This window comes from Aspergillus brunneoviolaceus, assembly GCF_003184695.1.
Source record: "Aspergillus brunneoviolaceus CBS 621.78 unplaced genomic scaffold BO95scaffold_82, whole genome shotgun sequence".
In the NCBI taxonomy this organism is placed as follows: Eukaryota; Fungi; Ascomycota; class Eurotiomycetes; order Eurotiales; family Aspergillaceae; genus Aspergillus; species Aspergillus brunneoviolaceus.
Genome location: NW_020290812.1, coordinates 87,571 through 103,809, shown reverse-complemented (window position 1 = coordinate 103,809; position 16,239 = coordinate 87,571). Strand labels below are relative to the sequence as shown.

The following is a 16,239-nucleotide window of genomic DNA, read 5'->3' as shown; positions in this document are numbered from 1 at the left end:
GATGGCTGACATTAACATTAACTGAGAGGTTGGTGGAAGAACTGAAAATGCCGCAATTCGCGCAGACTGGCATGGTATATCACATTTCATGGTGGTACAGTATCGTTGTATGGTACGCGGTACGCTACAATACTGTGCGAAAAAAAAAAGAAACACAGCCGGAACAAAAACGGAAAGACACTATATGTAACATACGATAAAGTACACTATCACAGCCTGTTAATATAATACGTGGCACCGCCAGCCGGAACAACCTGGACGGAAAGATCGAAATTCGTGCCTAATAGCCCAATTATGGCCCTTCACTCTGTACATCTGTACTGTATTGTGCTAGCTTTCTTTTCTAGTAACAAAGTACCTCCAGATCAAGTCGCAAGTCCGGTCTGTGCGTTGGTTCTGGACCCCTTGCTTACTCTGTACAAGAAGTACAACGCCGCCTTACTCCGGTTCGTATCAATTGTATGTATATGTATAGTCGCGTACACTAAACAGATTGTGAAGATCTGTGGAACAGGACGATAGCTGTACTTTACCGCGTACATCACTTGGAATCGAAGTGCGCGGCGCTCGTATTACCTTACCACGCGCACTATCGTCACACTAGGACCATCTTGCTCCTATCTCCTTCCCAGTAGAACGAATCAGTCCAGGGATTAGTTGAAAGGTGGTGAGGATGGCGAAACGGGCGGAGATCATGGAGGTGAAGTTAGTGCGACAACAGAAGCCTCCGAGGAAGAGGGGGTTTCGAGGAGCGGGGGATGCCTTTTCCCCGTCAGAGAACACAATAGTAACATCCCGGAGACTTCTCACATCTCGAACTGACTCAATTGCTCATTCCCAGTAGATCTCAACCAAGTCCCCTGGTTCTCGGCATCCATACTCCCACTCCCGATGATCCAGACTACACTCCAGCGGCGTTGTCCGCCCAACGGCAGCGTGCGAGCCCTATCCCACATGGCCGCGGCCACCACCTACACAACTGCCATTAACAACACGACCACCACCAACAAGAAACCCGCCTTACGGCCTCCCAACCGCGCAGACTCCCGCTGGAAGACCATCGACCCGGTTCCTCTGACGCGCGAGTCCTTCCTCGACCTCCTCTACGGCCGGACTCCCGTGATCCAGGTGCCGCGCTTCATCGATCAAGACCTCAGCGCCCGGTCGCTGCACTATCTGCTTCCACGCTTTACCCCATACCTGCACGCAACCGGACCGCCCGTGGAGAAGGTCGGACTGGCGCAATTTGAGTTCCAGGCGCAGTCGGCCGAGGATTTCACCCGTCGTACTGGGAACGGTAAGTCCAGCCCATCCCAGCCCAGCCCAGCCCAGCCCTAACAGTCCCTACCCTCCTTACCCCCCCAGTAAACAGCCACCTGAGCAAAAGCTAAAGACCGCGTCCACCCCGGCCCTCCCCCGGTGCAGAAAAGGCCCAGTACTTCAGCGAGGTGTCCAAGCTGGGGGATCTGCACGCGCGCATGGCCGCCGTCACAGGGACGAATCTGTGGCAGCGTACCGTGGCCGCCATTACCGCGCTGGTGGCGCCCGAGTGGGAGGTCGGGGTTGCCAGCGAGCTGGGGTTTCAGGCCCGATCACCGGCCGTGAACCGAGCACCGAATTCGATGCACCACCACCAACAGCAGCAGCAGGAACAGCAGCAGTACTTCTCCGGGATCTTCCGCAGCATCAACCGCGGCACGCCAATCCACTGCGACTGGTGCCCGTACGACTGCCTGACCGAGGACTGGATCCTCAGCCGCATCACCCACCAGGCGGTGTTCAACCTGTACCTGTCCTCGGTGACGGACGGCGGCGACACGACCATCTATGACGTGCAGTGGTCGCCGGAGGCACTGCGGTACCGCGACCCGGCCTCGTACGGCTATGCGCCGGAGCTGGTGGCGGGGCGCGACCACACCCGCTTCCACCCCGAGGCGGGCGATCTGTATATCTTCAACTCGCGCAACATGCACGAGGTGGCGGCGGTCGAGGAAAAAGTCACACAGACGCAGTCGGCTCCCCCCCGCGTGGCGTTGGCCAGCTTCATGGGGCTGCTGCCGGCAGAGGTGACCGGGGGAAAGCCGCGATTGATGTTCTGGTCGTAGGAAATGATGCTTTGGCCGGTGCTTGACAATGTATATAGTCATGCAACTTATTTTCAGTGTGCTAAAGATGATCAGAACATAATTCCAGTCTAATGCAATGTCTAGCTCCCAACACGATAGAACCAAACTGAAATAGAAGAACAAGGAAGGGACTCGTGACTCCTGTGTTCTGTGTTCTCCCGTGGTATAGAAATACGTACAGTACAGAAATACCTCAACAGCCCTAACCCTAGCGAAGAAGCCCATTGTGTTTCCCCCTCCAAACCCCCCCCCCCCAAGCCTCTCTCCCTCCCTTCTCTCTCCCTACGGTCAAGGAAGCAGGACCCCCTCTCAATCCCCAACAACCCTCAAGAACCACCTAAAACCCCACACTCCACTTCGAACCGCCGAATCCACTCCCTGATCCTGGCCTGATGCTTCATCCCCAGTCCGTAGGAGAACCCAACCTGCAGGTGACCCTGGCGGACCCGCGCCACGATCTCAAACACCGCGGCATGCCGCATCTTCATTTGCGCCATCTCGCTATGCATCTCCTCTGGCGAATTGTCCTCAGTATCCCGCCTCAACGCAAATAATGCATCCGGCCGTTCCAGCTGCTGATAGACGCCCGCGTAGTTGAACATGATTTCTGGGATATCTATTCTCCCTTGTTCCTCGCTCTGCCCCTCCTCGTTCCCAGGATGCTCCTGCTGCTCCGGAAGCTCCGTCCCTTGCAGGGACGATCGGAGGTGGCGGGCGACGAAGAATGGTAGAGCCAGCCGGTGGCTCTCGGCGTTGAGCTCGGTGAAGGCGTGGATCGCTTGCTGGACGGTGCGGAACGCGATGGGGGAGCCTTGGGTCGGGTACATGGTCGTGAACCAACCGACGGTGCGCGAGACGTCGAGGCCGCGGTCCCCGAGACAGAGGTCGCGGCCGTGCGAGACGTTGACGGCCGTCGGAGCAGTGCCCGTGCGCTCGGGGAAGACCTCGAGGAAGGCATGCTGCAGGATTGCGAGTAAAGTGAGGTCGGGCCGGGGGCGGTTGCCGTGACCCGGCGGGGGAGCATGCGCGAGAAGGCGCGCGGTGGCCGCGGGGTTCAGGGATACGGTCTGCGTGTTGGAGGAGGCACCGTCAGACGTTGCTTGCGGCGTGGTACCCCAGAATGCGAACGGGGTGGGGATCAATGCGAACGGGGGCAGACCGTCGTCGGGATCGTTGGGGCAGGCCCCGCTCCTTGCGTAGGCGGCGCCGGCCAAGGCTTCGCACCACGCTTGATATGATGCAGTAGGGGCATCGCGACAGAGCATCCCGCCCGGATGGAGCAGAGTCTCGAGGTCTTCCAGCAAGATGCGCCAGGAAACGAGGTCCAACGCTAGATGGTGGGCGGTCAGGTGCAGAACCTGTCCGTTAGGGGTGGTAACCAGCTCCCCGGCCAGGATCGGTCCTGTGGTGATATTGATGCTGGAATGCGTGCGGCGAATCATGGCTCTCAGCAAATCCTGACTATCGGCCTCATCTTGGTAGCCCCACAGCATATGTGATTGGGACACGTCCCGGGAGACCCATTGCCACCAGCGACCATGGTCGTCCTGGGTGAACCTTGCTCGTAGCATTGGGTGGCGCTGGACAAGAGCTTCGACCGCATTGCGAAGTTCCGCCATGTCCAGAGTTCTTCGAAGCGTGAGCGTGTGGCTGAGCTGGTACGATGAATTTCCATCGGGATACAGCTCGAAGAACCGCGCTTGGATCGGCGAGAGCAGGAACCAATTCTCTTCAGCTGCGGCCGTCGTTGCATCCCCGGACACACTCGTGTCCGCGGTGGTGGCACTCGTACCCGGGTCAGAAACGCTCGAAGACGGGACCTCGCTGCTCTCAATGTCCTCCAGAAGCGCACAGAATGAGCCAAGGGTATTGTACTGCATGATGCTCTGGACCGTCACCTGGATTCCCTGCGCACGGAGGAAGGATAGGACCCGCAGCGCGGAGATTGAGTCCCCGCCCAACGACCAGAAGGAGGTTCCCAGCGCGACGTCAGCCGCTTCGCGATTGAGCACGCGGCACCAGATCTCTTGCACTGTCATCTCCAGCGCCGTCCGGGGCGCGATGTCGGCGTTCTGGTCCAGCGTAGACCGTCGCACGAGTTGCTCCGGAGGGATCGCGGAGACAATCTTTTGCAGATGCATGCGGTCAAGTTTTCGCGATCGTGTGAGCGGCATCGTGTCAAGGGGGACGTAGACTGATGGAACCATGAAGTATGGAAGAACCCGGGTCAAATAATCATGGATGCGTGAGGCGAGGGCCAGGAACGAAGGGGTCTGCAAGAGCCGGATCGTCTGGCCCTGTGGCGCATCCGTCAAAGAGAGAAAGGCCGTCAGACAAGAAGACTGGGCGATGGTTGCCAGTTGGACGACCACGTCCCGGACATCGCCGGACTCCAGGCATCCCCTTTTGATCTGCCACTCAATCTCCCCTAGTTCAATGCGTTGACCATGCAGCTTTACCTGGGCGTCTCGTCTGCCGTGGAAGATCAGACTGCCATCGCGGTCGTACCGAACGAGATCCCCCGTGCGATAGACGCGACAACCCGTCCGACCCGCTGTCGACCGAGAACCACGTTGCAGCCAGCGTGGGGCAGGGAGGAAGACCCGGTCGGTCTGCAGAGGGTTGCGCAGATAGCCCTGGGCGAGGATGGGTCCTTCAAACACCAACTCCCCAATGGCGCCGACAGGAGCCAGTTTCTGCGGGTCATCGGGGTCGACGATCCACGGGACGCCGCCGACAGTGTGACCGATCTTGGTCGGCATCGATTCATCCACAGTGGGGTTGACGGCGCAGGTGACGCACAGTTCACTCGGCCCATACACGTTGATTAACCGCACCGTGCGGGCCCATTGCTGCACATGTTGGCCGGACATCGCCTCCCCACCCAGCAGCAGCACGCGGAGTCCTGGCACGCTCGCAGGATCAAGCAGACTGGCGACCGATGGCGTCAGGTGCGCCCAATTGACGCCGTAGCGATTGATGCACCCAGGCAGGTCGTTGGTGCGCTCCATCTCCGACGGCATGCAGATACATCCGCCCACAATCAAGGTCGTGAGAATGTCCTCGAAGCAAGTATCGAACGAGAAGGAGGCAAACTGCAGGACCCGGGACTGGTGATCGATGGCGATCGCGGGAATATGACCCGCCGCCCCGGAGCTGTAGGCGGAGTGTGAGATCACCGCGCCTTTGGGCTCGCCGGTCGACCCGGACGTGAAGCTGATGTAGGCCGGACTCGAGGCATCTCGCGGCATGTGCTCCCACTCACCGCGCCGCTCCAGCTCCGCGATGACGTCCGGACTCACGATGAAGTAGCCTTCCTCCAGCTCGGCGCAAATTGACCCGCAATGCGGCGAGGCTAGAACAAGGCGTGACTCAGTCTGTCGGAGTAGGAACTTGACTCGATGTCGTGGATGGGAGGGGTCGATTGGCACAAATGCCGCGCCGGCCCTCAAGACGGCCAGCACGGCCACGATCGCCCACACCGATTTCTCGAACAGCAGGGGCACGTATGATCCCCGCGATATACCGGACTCCACCAGGTAATCGGCAACCTTGCCTGAATATTCGTCGAGAAGGGCATAACTCAGGCGGCCATCCCAACCTTCCACCGCGAAGGCAGCAGGCCGTGCCGTGATCTGTTCTTGGATGGTGTCATGGATGCACTGAGTGGTTGCGGGGGGCACGAGGTGGTTCCATTCCCAGATCTGGTCCAGCTCCTGATCGGTGATGACTTCGATATCGGCTACCGTAGTCTCCGGCGCGGCGTGAATGAGTCGATCGAGGACCTGACCCAGCTGGTGCAGCATCCTCTCGACCAGCTCGTGGTCGAACCACGCGGCATCAAAATGCGCGGTGACCAAGGCCGCCCCGCCCTCCTGGACATCGACGAGAACCGTCAGAGGGGTGGTTCGGAAGGTGCCAGATCCCTCAAGTCGCTCAATCACCAGCAGGGAATTCTCCGATACCTGACGATGCGGTTGAATCACGAGGAGACAGTCGAAGTCGCAGAGACGGGCGATGTCCTCGCCGAGGTGTTTGATATTCTGCAAACCAAAGTGTTGAAACGGAATCATCCGCGCGGCCTCAGATTGCACTCGCGACAGATACTTCGCCACCGGCATACCCGGGGGGTCGAGGGAGAGCCGAACAGGGACGGTGGTGAAGGTTGGTCCCACAACAGATTCCACCCCTGGGAGAGCCACATTGCGTCCCGACACTGTCGCCCCAAACACCACGTCGCTGGATCCGGTGTGTTTCGACAAAACCAGAGCCCACGCGGCCTGCACCAGGTTCGAAAAGGTGATTGACAGCGGCGCCGAAGGGACACAGCCCTGGATCTGGTGACTGACGGTCTGCGTGGGGTGGGCCAAATCAGCGAGAGTCGAAGTCGCACCAGGAAAACTGCCAACGCTCGCATTTTCCAGATATGAGCGCCAGTAATCCCGTTGCTCGCCGACCGGCTGGCTCTGGAGATGCTTGATAAAGGTGGCAAAAGACACGGGGCTCGGCTGGGAGGCCTTCGGCGAGTCCAGGTCGGCGTACGCATGCTCGATGTGTCGAAGAACCAGCGGGGCAGAGAACCCATCGTAGGAGGAGTGGTGCTTCGTCCAGACAAAGTAAGCGTGTCCATTCTGGCTGCAGCAAATGGCCCAACGAGTCAACGGGTCCCCGAGACCGATGGAGGATTGTTGGTCAAAGACCAGGTAGTCGTCCAAGGCCACCGCGGGCGCCTGCCAAGTAATGCCTTCTTGATATACCACTTGAATCATGTCAGAGGAAGAGGAGAGTTGGACGATGGAAGTCCGGAGAATCGGGTATGCCTCCACCGCCGCTTCACAGGCCTTTTGAAACCGTGGGATGTCAACACCGGGTTGGATGCGGTACACCTCCTGCGCGATGTACGAACCGGTCTTGCGCACGGAAAGTGCCATTAACCCGGCCTGCAACGGCGTGCATGGTAGAATGTCGACAATGTTTTTTCCTCGCCCACATGCATCCGCTACTTCGGATATGAGTTCATCCAACGGCCCAAGATGTGCTATGCACTCAAACGCCACTGCATTTGCGGCGCGAACTCCGTCCTCCTCCTGCTCGTCCTCCTCGTCGTCACGGACCGGTTGTATCTGGACAGACTTGGCCATGTCCTGGAGAACAGGAGCGTTGAATATCCCGGCCACAGTCAGGGTGATACCGAACCGACGGCCGGATGCCACAAGCCTCATAGCCAGAAGTGAGTCGCCACCCAAAGCGAAGAAGTTATCGCTGGCGGCAATTGCGGACCCGTCGAGGTGCAACACCGTCGCCCACAGATCCCGCATTTTGAGCTCTGCGGGGGTGCTGGGCACGACGATCTCCGCCACCTCATCGGCCGCCGCCATGGCTCCCAGCTGCTCTGGACTGAGAGAAAGTCCCAACGCCCGGAGGGCCTTGCGATCGACTTTACCCGAGGTGCTCGATGGCAGGTGTCTCAGCGGGACGAAGGCGGCCGGAATCATATAACTGGGCAGCTGAGCAGACAGATGCTGCGCCAGCGCACACACCGCAGAATTCCAGTCTGGGCCGGGTTCCGCAACCAACAAGGCCGAGTCTGAGTCTTCGTGCCCAGAAGCAGGATGCTGGCCGGGGTGGTGGACCAGAAATGCGGCGAGCTTCCTGCTTTGGCCCGGGTGGCCGGATTCAACAACGTCGACGGCCACCTCCCAGCCTCGGCTATGGGATCGAATACAGTCTTCAATCTCGTTCACCTCGACCCGTTGGCCCCGTATCTTGACCTGGGTATCCTTGCGACCCATGAACAAGAGACTCCCATCGGCACCGTACCTGACCAGGTCACCTGTCTTGTAGAATCGGCGTGGTTTGGTGGAAGAGGGCCCTTGCCCCCTCGCCCAAGCCGGGTTCGTGAAGAATTGCGCGCTGGTTTGGTCATGGCTATTAAGGTAGCCTCGCGCGAGCACCGGGCCCTCCAGGACCATCTCGCCGACGAGACCTATCGGGAGGAGGATGTCATGATTTGCCGGGTCGACCACCCAGGACAACGCGCCCAGGCCCTTGCCCAGACAGTTCTTCGCGCTGCCTGGCTGCATTTTGCCCCCGATGCAGGTGGTCGTTTCGGCGGGGCCGGAGCACTGATAAACATTGACCCGGCTGACCCAGGTATCGAGAATTTCTTGGGTCACGGACTCCCCTCCCAGGACCAGGGTGCGCAGCGAGGGGACCTCGTCCGGTATCAGCAGGGTAGCTGTCGACGGGGTGAAGAAGGCCCAGTTGGCCGCCAGGCTGGCGATTGCGTGGTTCACGTGGTTCATCCTGTCCATGTCGGAGGGGATGCAGACGCAGCCACCGAGGATCAATGTGGTACAGAAGTCGTAGACCGCCATGTCGAACGCGTGCGATGCGAACTGCAAAACTCGCGAATTCTCGTCCAGGCCCAGCGCCGGCCCGTGAGTCAGGGCGCTCGTGCAGATCGCCGCGTGCTGCAGCATGATGCCCTTCGGCGTGCCGGTACTGCCTGATGTGAACACCAGGCATGCCAGATGGGTCGGGTCAGACACGACGAGTGGCTGTCGCAACCGTTGTATGGTCTGGGCGAGATGCGCGGTCTCACGAGAGACCGTGATGACCACCCGGCCCGAGCCATCGTTCACGAACAGCCGGGCACAGTCGACGGAGGTGACGATGATCTTGACATGGGCCTCATCTGCAATCCGTCGCAGCCGTTCGATTGGATGTCCGGGGTCCAGGAGACTGAAGGCTGCCCCGGCCTTGAGAACCCCCAGCATGGCCACTGCCGTGTACTGGGATTTCTCGAAGCAGACGGGGATTATGTCCTCCGCCGTTACCCCGGACGCGAGAAGCTGTTGTGCCACGATCCCGGAGAGGTGACTTAAATCGCCGTACGAAAGCACGCCGTCCCAAGCCTCAATAGCAATCTTGTCGGGGTGCCTCTGACTTCGGGCTTCTATGTAGTCGTGGACGCATCCAGCAACCATCGCAGGGGCAATACCGTTTGCATTCCACCTGAGGATGGTCGCTTTGTCATTGTCAGTCAACAATGGTAACTCGTCCAATGTAATTTCCGGCGAACTGGTGCAGAAGCAAACAATAATATGCGCAAGCTGGTCCAGTGCGCGTTGTGCTTCGTCCGGAGTCAGTATCCGCGAGTCAAAGTTCAGGTTCATGGCCAGTCGATCTTTGGCCAGGGGGAAGAACTGAAGCATAGCTGGGTACGGATTGAAGGCCGAGTAATCGCCGCGCAGACGCTGGTCCTCTCGCTGGCTCAGCAGGCGTGGTGTATCGCCGTCAACGTGTGCTGTCGGGGTCTGCATCACCAGAAGAGTGCCGAAGTTGCAGGCTGCACGGGTGTCGGCGTTGATCCTCTGGATATCAGGTAACCCCAGATGTTCGAACTCCATCATTTCCAGGGCCTGGCCATGCGCCCGTCGGATGAAGTAGTGCACCGTCCAGGCGAGAGATAGACGCACTCGAATCGGCACCGTGGCAAAGACTGGTCCGACCATTGCATTAATCTGCGGCACGGGGGCATTCCGGCCACTGAGCGTGGCTCCAAAGACCACATCCTGCGAGTCAGTCTGTCTGGCTGCCAACAGCACCCACGCTGCACGCAGCAAAGTAGGCAGGGTGGTGATCTCCCCTCCGGGTCCAGACGGAAGATCCATCTCGCGCACAATCGTCTGGTCGGGTAGTGGAACATAGTCTGCTTTAGGGCAAGGAGGGTAGCTAGTTGACTGCGCCGCTCCTTGAAGCTGGTCCCTCCAGTAGGCCGCATGCTGATCTCGGTCGATCGTCCCCAGGTACTTGATAAATTGCTTAAATTCCGGCACGGACTGATCCCACGGGGGCTCGTCATTATACGCCTGGGTAACCTGGTCAAGCAAGAGAGGCATCGACCACCCGTCATAAATGGCGTGATGCGCGACAAGAACGAGACATGGGCTGCTATCGAGTCGATGTACGATTCCACATTGAAACAGAGGATGACCCGACCCCATGGTCAGGTCGGACGTGCGGTTCAAGAATTCTTCCACAGTACCTGCAGAATCCCACGCCAACGAGCCTCGGACTACCACTTGGAGCATTTGATTCTCTAATTGCACGATACGGGTACGTAGGGTAGCCGTACGAGCATAGACTTGTGACCATGCGTGTTGAAACTTATCAAGATTGACGTCGGGGCGCACGTCGAACACCAGCCGTGAAACATATGTTCCCGGGTTCTTTTCTGACAGCGCCATCAAACCTTCTTGCAAGGGGCTGCAAGGATATATATCGTCAATCTTCTCCGGCAGCACGGAGCAGACCTGCGCTACCTCCTCCTTGATCACCGTAATGGTCTCCCGCGCCAAACAGTCAAAAGGAACCGATGATGCCGGCGGGGCTGCAACAGCGGTTGTCGGCTGATCATCCATCGCGGCAGCCAGGTCACATAGAACCGGATATTGGAAGATCTGACGCACTGTGAGCTTTGGGGCATCCGGCGCTCGACCAGCCAGCGAGACCAGCTTGATGGCCAGGATTGAATCTCCACCGCGTTCGAGGAAGCTATCTTCTGCGCTGATGGTGGAGGAATTGGTCTCGAACACCTGGGCCCAAAGAGCCTGCAGCTGACGCTCGCTGGCGGTTTGAGGCTCTCGCTTTGACTGGGATGTGGTCGACGAGAAGTAAAAGATCCGTTCCGTAGGCATCGTCCCTGCAATGGACTTCAACTTCATCCGGTCCACTTTCCTGGACATGTTGACGGGCAGGACATCCAACGCCACCAGTGCGGATGGAACCATGTAGGTAGGGAGGGCGGCGCTCAGGGGATCTCGCAGCGCGTCGACAAATGACATGACAGTCTCCCGGCTCAATGCACCATGGGCTGGGTCACTGCAGACGAAGAGGACAATATTACCATTTTTGCTGCCGCTTTCCAGCGTGACAAGCTCACAGACGACTTCGACATGCGGTGGCAGCTGTTGGCGCGCATGGTACTCTACCTGGCTGAGCTCGATCCGATGGCCCCGGAGCTTGACTTGGGTATCCTTGCGCCCGAGAATATGGACCGTCCCATCGGGATTATATCGCGCGAGATCTCCGGTCCGGAACAGTCGTCGAGGGCCGTATCGCGAGGCCGGCAGCCACGCCGGGTTGTCAATGTACACCTCGCGGGTCTTGGTGGGCTGGTTGAGATACCCCCGCGAGAGGATGGGCCCCTCAAGTACCAGCTCCCCGACAGCCCCAGCCATCTGTAGCTTGTGATGATCTCCGATGTTAACGATCCAGCTGAGGCACGCCACGCTATGTCCTTTGTCGGACGCCATGGAATCAGGCTGCTTCTGTTTGAGGTGGCTCTTGATGGCAATCTCAGCAGGACCATATTCGTCTAGCAGGGTAACATGAGATACCCAGAGATCGCGGTCCACGTCTGTGGAGGCTTCCCCGCTCAGAGAGAGGATTTTCAGATGCGGTAGAGAGTCTGGGGATAGTGTTCGGGTGAAAGATGGGGTCAGTTCGGCGTAGTTGACTTGAGTGCGATTCATGTAATTGACCAGGTCATTGACACGATCGTGATCGGAGGGCACGCAAACAACTCCACCCACCAGCAGGGTCGTCCAAATATCCTCGACAGAAACGTCAAAGCTGTAGGATGCAAACTGCAGGGCGCGCGAGTGGCGGCTGCGAAACATGGAGGGCATCCGGTTCACCACGCCCGAGATGTAGGTGCGATGCTCGTGTACAATGCCCTTGGGTACCCCCGTGCTCCCTGAGGTGTGGATCACATACGCCACGTTCTCAGGCTGAACACTTACGGTGAGTGGGCTCTGAACCTGCGGAATGCGGTCTAGGAGCGCCTCATCGACGACCAGAACACGCGTGCCCTCTGGAAAAGACTGCGCAACCTCCTGGGAGCATAGGGCTAGCTTGGCCTGGACATTGTTGCTGATCATTCTAATCCAGGACGCGGGGTGACCGGCGTCAATGGAGGCGAAGGCTCCTCCGGCCTTCCACAGGGCCAGCATGGCCACGATGGTCCATTTCGACTTGCGAAAGCAGACTGGCACGATGTCCTCCACTGCGATGCCCTCGGAGCCTTGCAAGAGATGAGCCAGGCTGGTCGCGAGCTCATCCAACTGCCTGTAGGTCAAGGATCCATCCCATGCATCAATAGCCACCGCATCCGGATGGCGCTCCACCTCGTCCCGGAAGACATCATGGATGCATCGGTTGATGGTCGGCGGCAGGGTCGAGTTCCAACCCCAAATCAACGCCCGATCGGATTGGCTCAACAGATCCAGGTCATGGATGCAAGTCTCGCTGCTACTCTCGGAGCCAAGCAAACGACATACGTGCTCTAGCTGGCCTATGATAAGGTCGATCTGGGCCGGTAGAAGGACTTGCTGGTCAAAGGTGGCTTGACACGAAGCCCCACCGTCCTCCAGCAAGGCACATTCCAGGGTTAGAGCGTATGTCAGGGACCCATCCCACGCCTCGACCTGGAACTGCTCCCCCAATAGCTCCTGCTCCTCCCCCTCATTGGAGGAACGAATGACTAGTAGAGTTTGGAAATCGCAGGCGTGCGCAATCTCCGGGTCCAGGCGGCGGATATTGTGCAGTCCAAAACTCTCAAATGGCATCATATCCACCGCGTGAGCTTGGACGATTTGAAGAAACGTGTGAACGGGCTGGGATCGATCAATCTGCAACCGTATCGGCGAGGTCGCAATGGTTGGCCCGATGATATCCTCGATATGGGGCACTGGGGACTCTCGCCCGCTCACTGTGGCCCCAAAGATCACATCGTTGGTGTTTCCGTACTGGGTCAACAGTAATGCCCACGCTGCGCGTATTGCAGTTGCCGTTGTGAATGAGGACCCCTTTGCTCGAGGAGCAAAGGAGATCCTTCGGCGGATGATTGAGTCTCCAATAGGTTGGTATCTCGGGTATGGAAGAGGAGGCCAGGGCAAAGCTGCAGCTCCAGCCAGTTGGTGTCTCCAGTACTGGGCGGTGCCCACGTCCCTCTCCTTCTGGAGGACATACTTGATGAAAGAGCTGAAATGGCCATGGCAAGTCTCACGGGTCGCTGGATGGTTGCGATATTCTGCTTCTACCATCCGCAGAACCGCTTGCTGCGACCAGGCGTCGATCAGCGCATGGTGGATCTCCCACGTAAAGAGCCTTGGCTCGGTATCGTGTTGCCTTGTCACACGATACTGGGTGAGCCGCTCACCCGAATGAAGCTCATGCGGATTCTCCTCTTCAGATGTCGGGGATCTTGGGATGGCCATCATTTGCCAGTCAAAATCATTTTTGAGCACGACTTGGACAAATCCCGCTGAAGTGTGAGCCAGCCGAGTTCGAAGAATAGGCGTCTTGAGGACCACCATCCGCCATGCCCTCTCGAGTCGCTCTAAATCAATGGTGTCCGGCAGGGACATCCTGGATGAGATTATATAGGTGCCTGGATTCCTCAAAGATGACGAGAAGAGACCCGCTTGTAGGCTGGTACAAGGGTATATATCTTCGATGTCAGACAATGAGATGGATGTGGTGGAGATGATCTCATCTATGATACGCTCCTTCAGTAAAGGAGTTCCCTCAAGCAAAGCAAAAGGCAAAATCTGTTCGGTAGCTGTCTCGTCTGTAGACATGGGTTTGGTTACCAGAGCCATGCTGGAAAGATGAGGGTTCTTGAATATTCCTTCTACCGACAGGCTCACTCCTGCACGTCGTGCGAGAGTCACCAGCTGGATCGCCGACAAGGAGTGCCCGCCTAAACTGAAGAACTCGTCATGGGCTGAAATGCGGTTGGCCGGTACATTGAGGATCTTCGACCACATCTCTCGCAGAAGCAGCTCCTCAGCAGTCAGCTTTACCGAGGTTGGCTCACTGGTTTCGTGACTGCGCGGGGCCCAGGTTGCCAGGTCTGCAACGCTCAGGGAGGAAGCGAGCTCATGTAGTCGCGGTCGGTCAATCTTCCCACTCGCTGTCATTGGGATTTCAGCGAGGGGGAGAAATGCAGTGGGTAGCATGTACTCCGGAAGAAGTGAGGAAAGACGGTCTTTCAGTCCTGAACTTATTGCATCCAAGTTTGTGCCGGGAGTCAAGAGGAAAGCCACCAGTCGAGCCTCCTCCCCGTCGACTGCTTTGAGCTTGATGGCCTCTACGATCCCGACACTGGGCAGGGATAGGCATTTCTCCAAGGCGCGCTGGACCTCAGGCAATCCCACGCGCTGGCCCCGAACCTTCACAACACTGCCATTTCGGCCGTGGATCCTAATCGAGCCGTCGGTGCCGTACGAGGCTTTATCTCCTATTTTGCACCATCGCGTGTCTCCACGTGGGCGGATTGTTCGACTCCAGGCCGGAGGAGGGATGAAAGTGTCGGCCGTCTTCGATTCTTGACCAAGATACTGCAGTGCAAGCCCGTGGCTCTCGATCACCAGATCGCCGATTTCGCCAATGGGACACAATTCCTCGTGGTTCCCAGCCTTCACTATCCATGCCACTGCGCCAACGGGCTTCCCCGCCAGAGGACCCGCCACTCTCTCCTCCTTCTTCTCCTCCTCCTCCTCCTCCATCTGACGATAGGGATGGTTGATACACAGGTTCGTTTCTGTAGACCCATAACCCAGAACCACGTGTGCGAACTGGGACCACTTCCTCGCCAATTCCTCGGGGACCCGATCGCCGCCGATTCCAATGACCTGCACCGAGGGAACATCCTCGGGCTGGATGGAGGTCAGAAAAGCAGGGGTGGCATGGATTAGGGAGATTCCGTGATCGCGAATGAAACCAGTAGGGTCATCGAGTCGCTGGGATTCCGAGGGGATGCAAACCTGCCCGCCCCAGACCAAGGTCGTGAAGATCTCGTTGGCGCACACCAGCCAAATGTAGGCGGCAAACTGCGCCACGCGCGACTGGGGCCCATACTGATAGCTCGGGCCAACCCTCACACTCACCGTTGCGATGGCCCTGTGTTGGATCAGGACCCCAGTGGGTCGGCCTGTGCTGCCCGACTACATCACTCGGTTAGCACGCGGATCTTGCTCGGCTTGAGGACAGTCGAGGCTTACTGTGTACATGCAAAGAGCCGGATCGGTCGGCGAGACGAACCGCTCCAATGGACGGTCGTCGATAGGCAGGGAATCCACCAGACTCTGATCCACCGCGACCAGTCGCGTCTGCAACCGCATACCTGAGAGGCGGTCGAGAAGCGAGGTCGAAGCTAACAGCACCGTGGGCTGGACCTGGTCCAGGACCTCCAGCGTGCGACTGGCAGGCTGGGACCAGTCGAGCGGAAGGAAGGCGCCGCCAGCCTTCATGACGGCGATCATCGCGACGACCGCCCACGAAGACTTGATGAAAGCGATGGGCACGCGTGAGCCAGGCTGGACCCCCTGTGCCCCCAGCCAGTGCGCCAGGCGCGTAGTGACGGTGTCCAGCGCGGCATACGTGAGCCGGCCATCCCAGGCCTGGATGGCGGGCAACGTGGGTTGGAATTGCGTCCGGAGATGGATGAGATCATGGAGAGTATAGTCGATAGCCTCGGGACAGTGCGCATTCCATGCCTTGATGCGAGTCCAGTCGCTCTGGCTGATGCCGTAGAATTCGGTGTTCATCGTGTGTGGTGTAGGGCCTCCCAGAACGGAGTCCAGCCGGAGCAGCACTGTGGTCTGTCTTGTCTCTCTCTTACTCCATAGAACGGAGCTCGACCCTGAAAATAATAGTCCAATGCAACCCCGCTGTCAGAGTCAGGGAGTGTGGTGTCTTGTGCTTCACTGCTTCATCGAATTGCACCCCAGCCGTCTGCGCAGCCGCTATCAGCTTCGCCCCGAGATTATCGCGTTGTTTTTCGTGTCATCAACCAACAAACACGTTCACCTGGACCTAAATTATGGTGGGAACTAACGTAGGTAGCTGATTAGAGGAGTCAGGCTCTTGTCGGCTGAATACAGAGAGGGAGTGATACAAGTTAATTAATAGGTACATATGCATGCTCATCAGCATCTACATATACGAGCTGCCGACTTCGGCGAAGGGTGGGGACGGCATTTGTTACACGGTATCGATAACATTTATTGTGTAAGGTACAGAGGCTTGTTACCATTCATAC

At 58.2% G+C, this 16,239-nt stretch overlaps 2 protein-coding genes across 2 annotated transcripts; one reads left to right on the top strand and one right to left on the bottom strand.

Annotated features, from left to right (window-relative positions):
• Nucleotides 1-954: 954 nt before the first annotated feature.
• On the top strand, nucleotides 955-2,105 carry BO95DRAFT_373553 (uncharacterized protein; the record flags this gene model as incomplete). The annotated part of the gene is made up of 3 exons (XM_025583057.1): nucleotides 955-1,297; nucleotides 1,426-1,601; nucleotides 1,662-2,105. 3 exons carry the CDS (start codon nucleotides 955-957, stop codon nucleotides 2,103-2,105), a joined length of 963 nt encoding a protein of 320 aa, XP_025437786.1.
• A 347-nt stretch (nucleotides 2,106-2,452) lies between these two features.
• BO95DRAFT_468007 (acetyl-CoA synthetase-like protein) lies at nucleotides 2,453-15,745 on the bottom strand (the record flags this gene model as incomplete). The annotated part of the gene is made up of 3 exons (XM_025589330.1): nucleotides 2,453-9,156; nucleotides 9,211-15,142; nucleotides 15,200-15,745. The coding sequence occupies 3 exons, from the start codon at nucleotides 15,743-15,745 to the stop codon at nucleotides 2,453-2,455; spliced, it is 13,182 nt and encodes a 4,393-aa protein (XP_025437785.1).
• Between the last annotated feature and the right edge of the window lie 494 nt (nucleotides 15,746-16,239).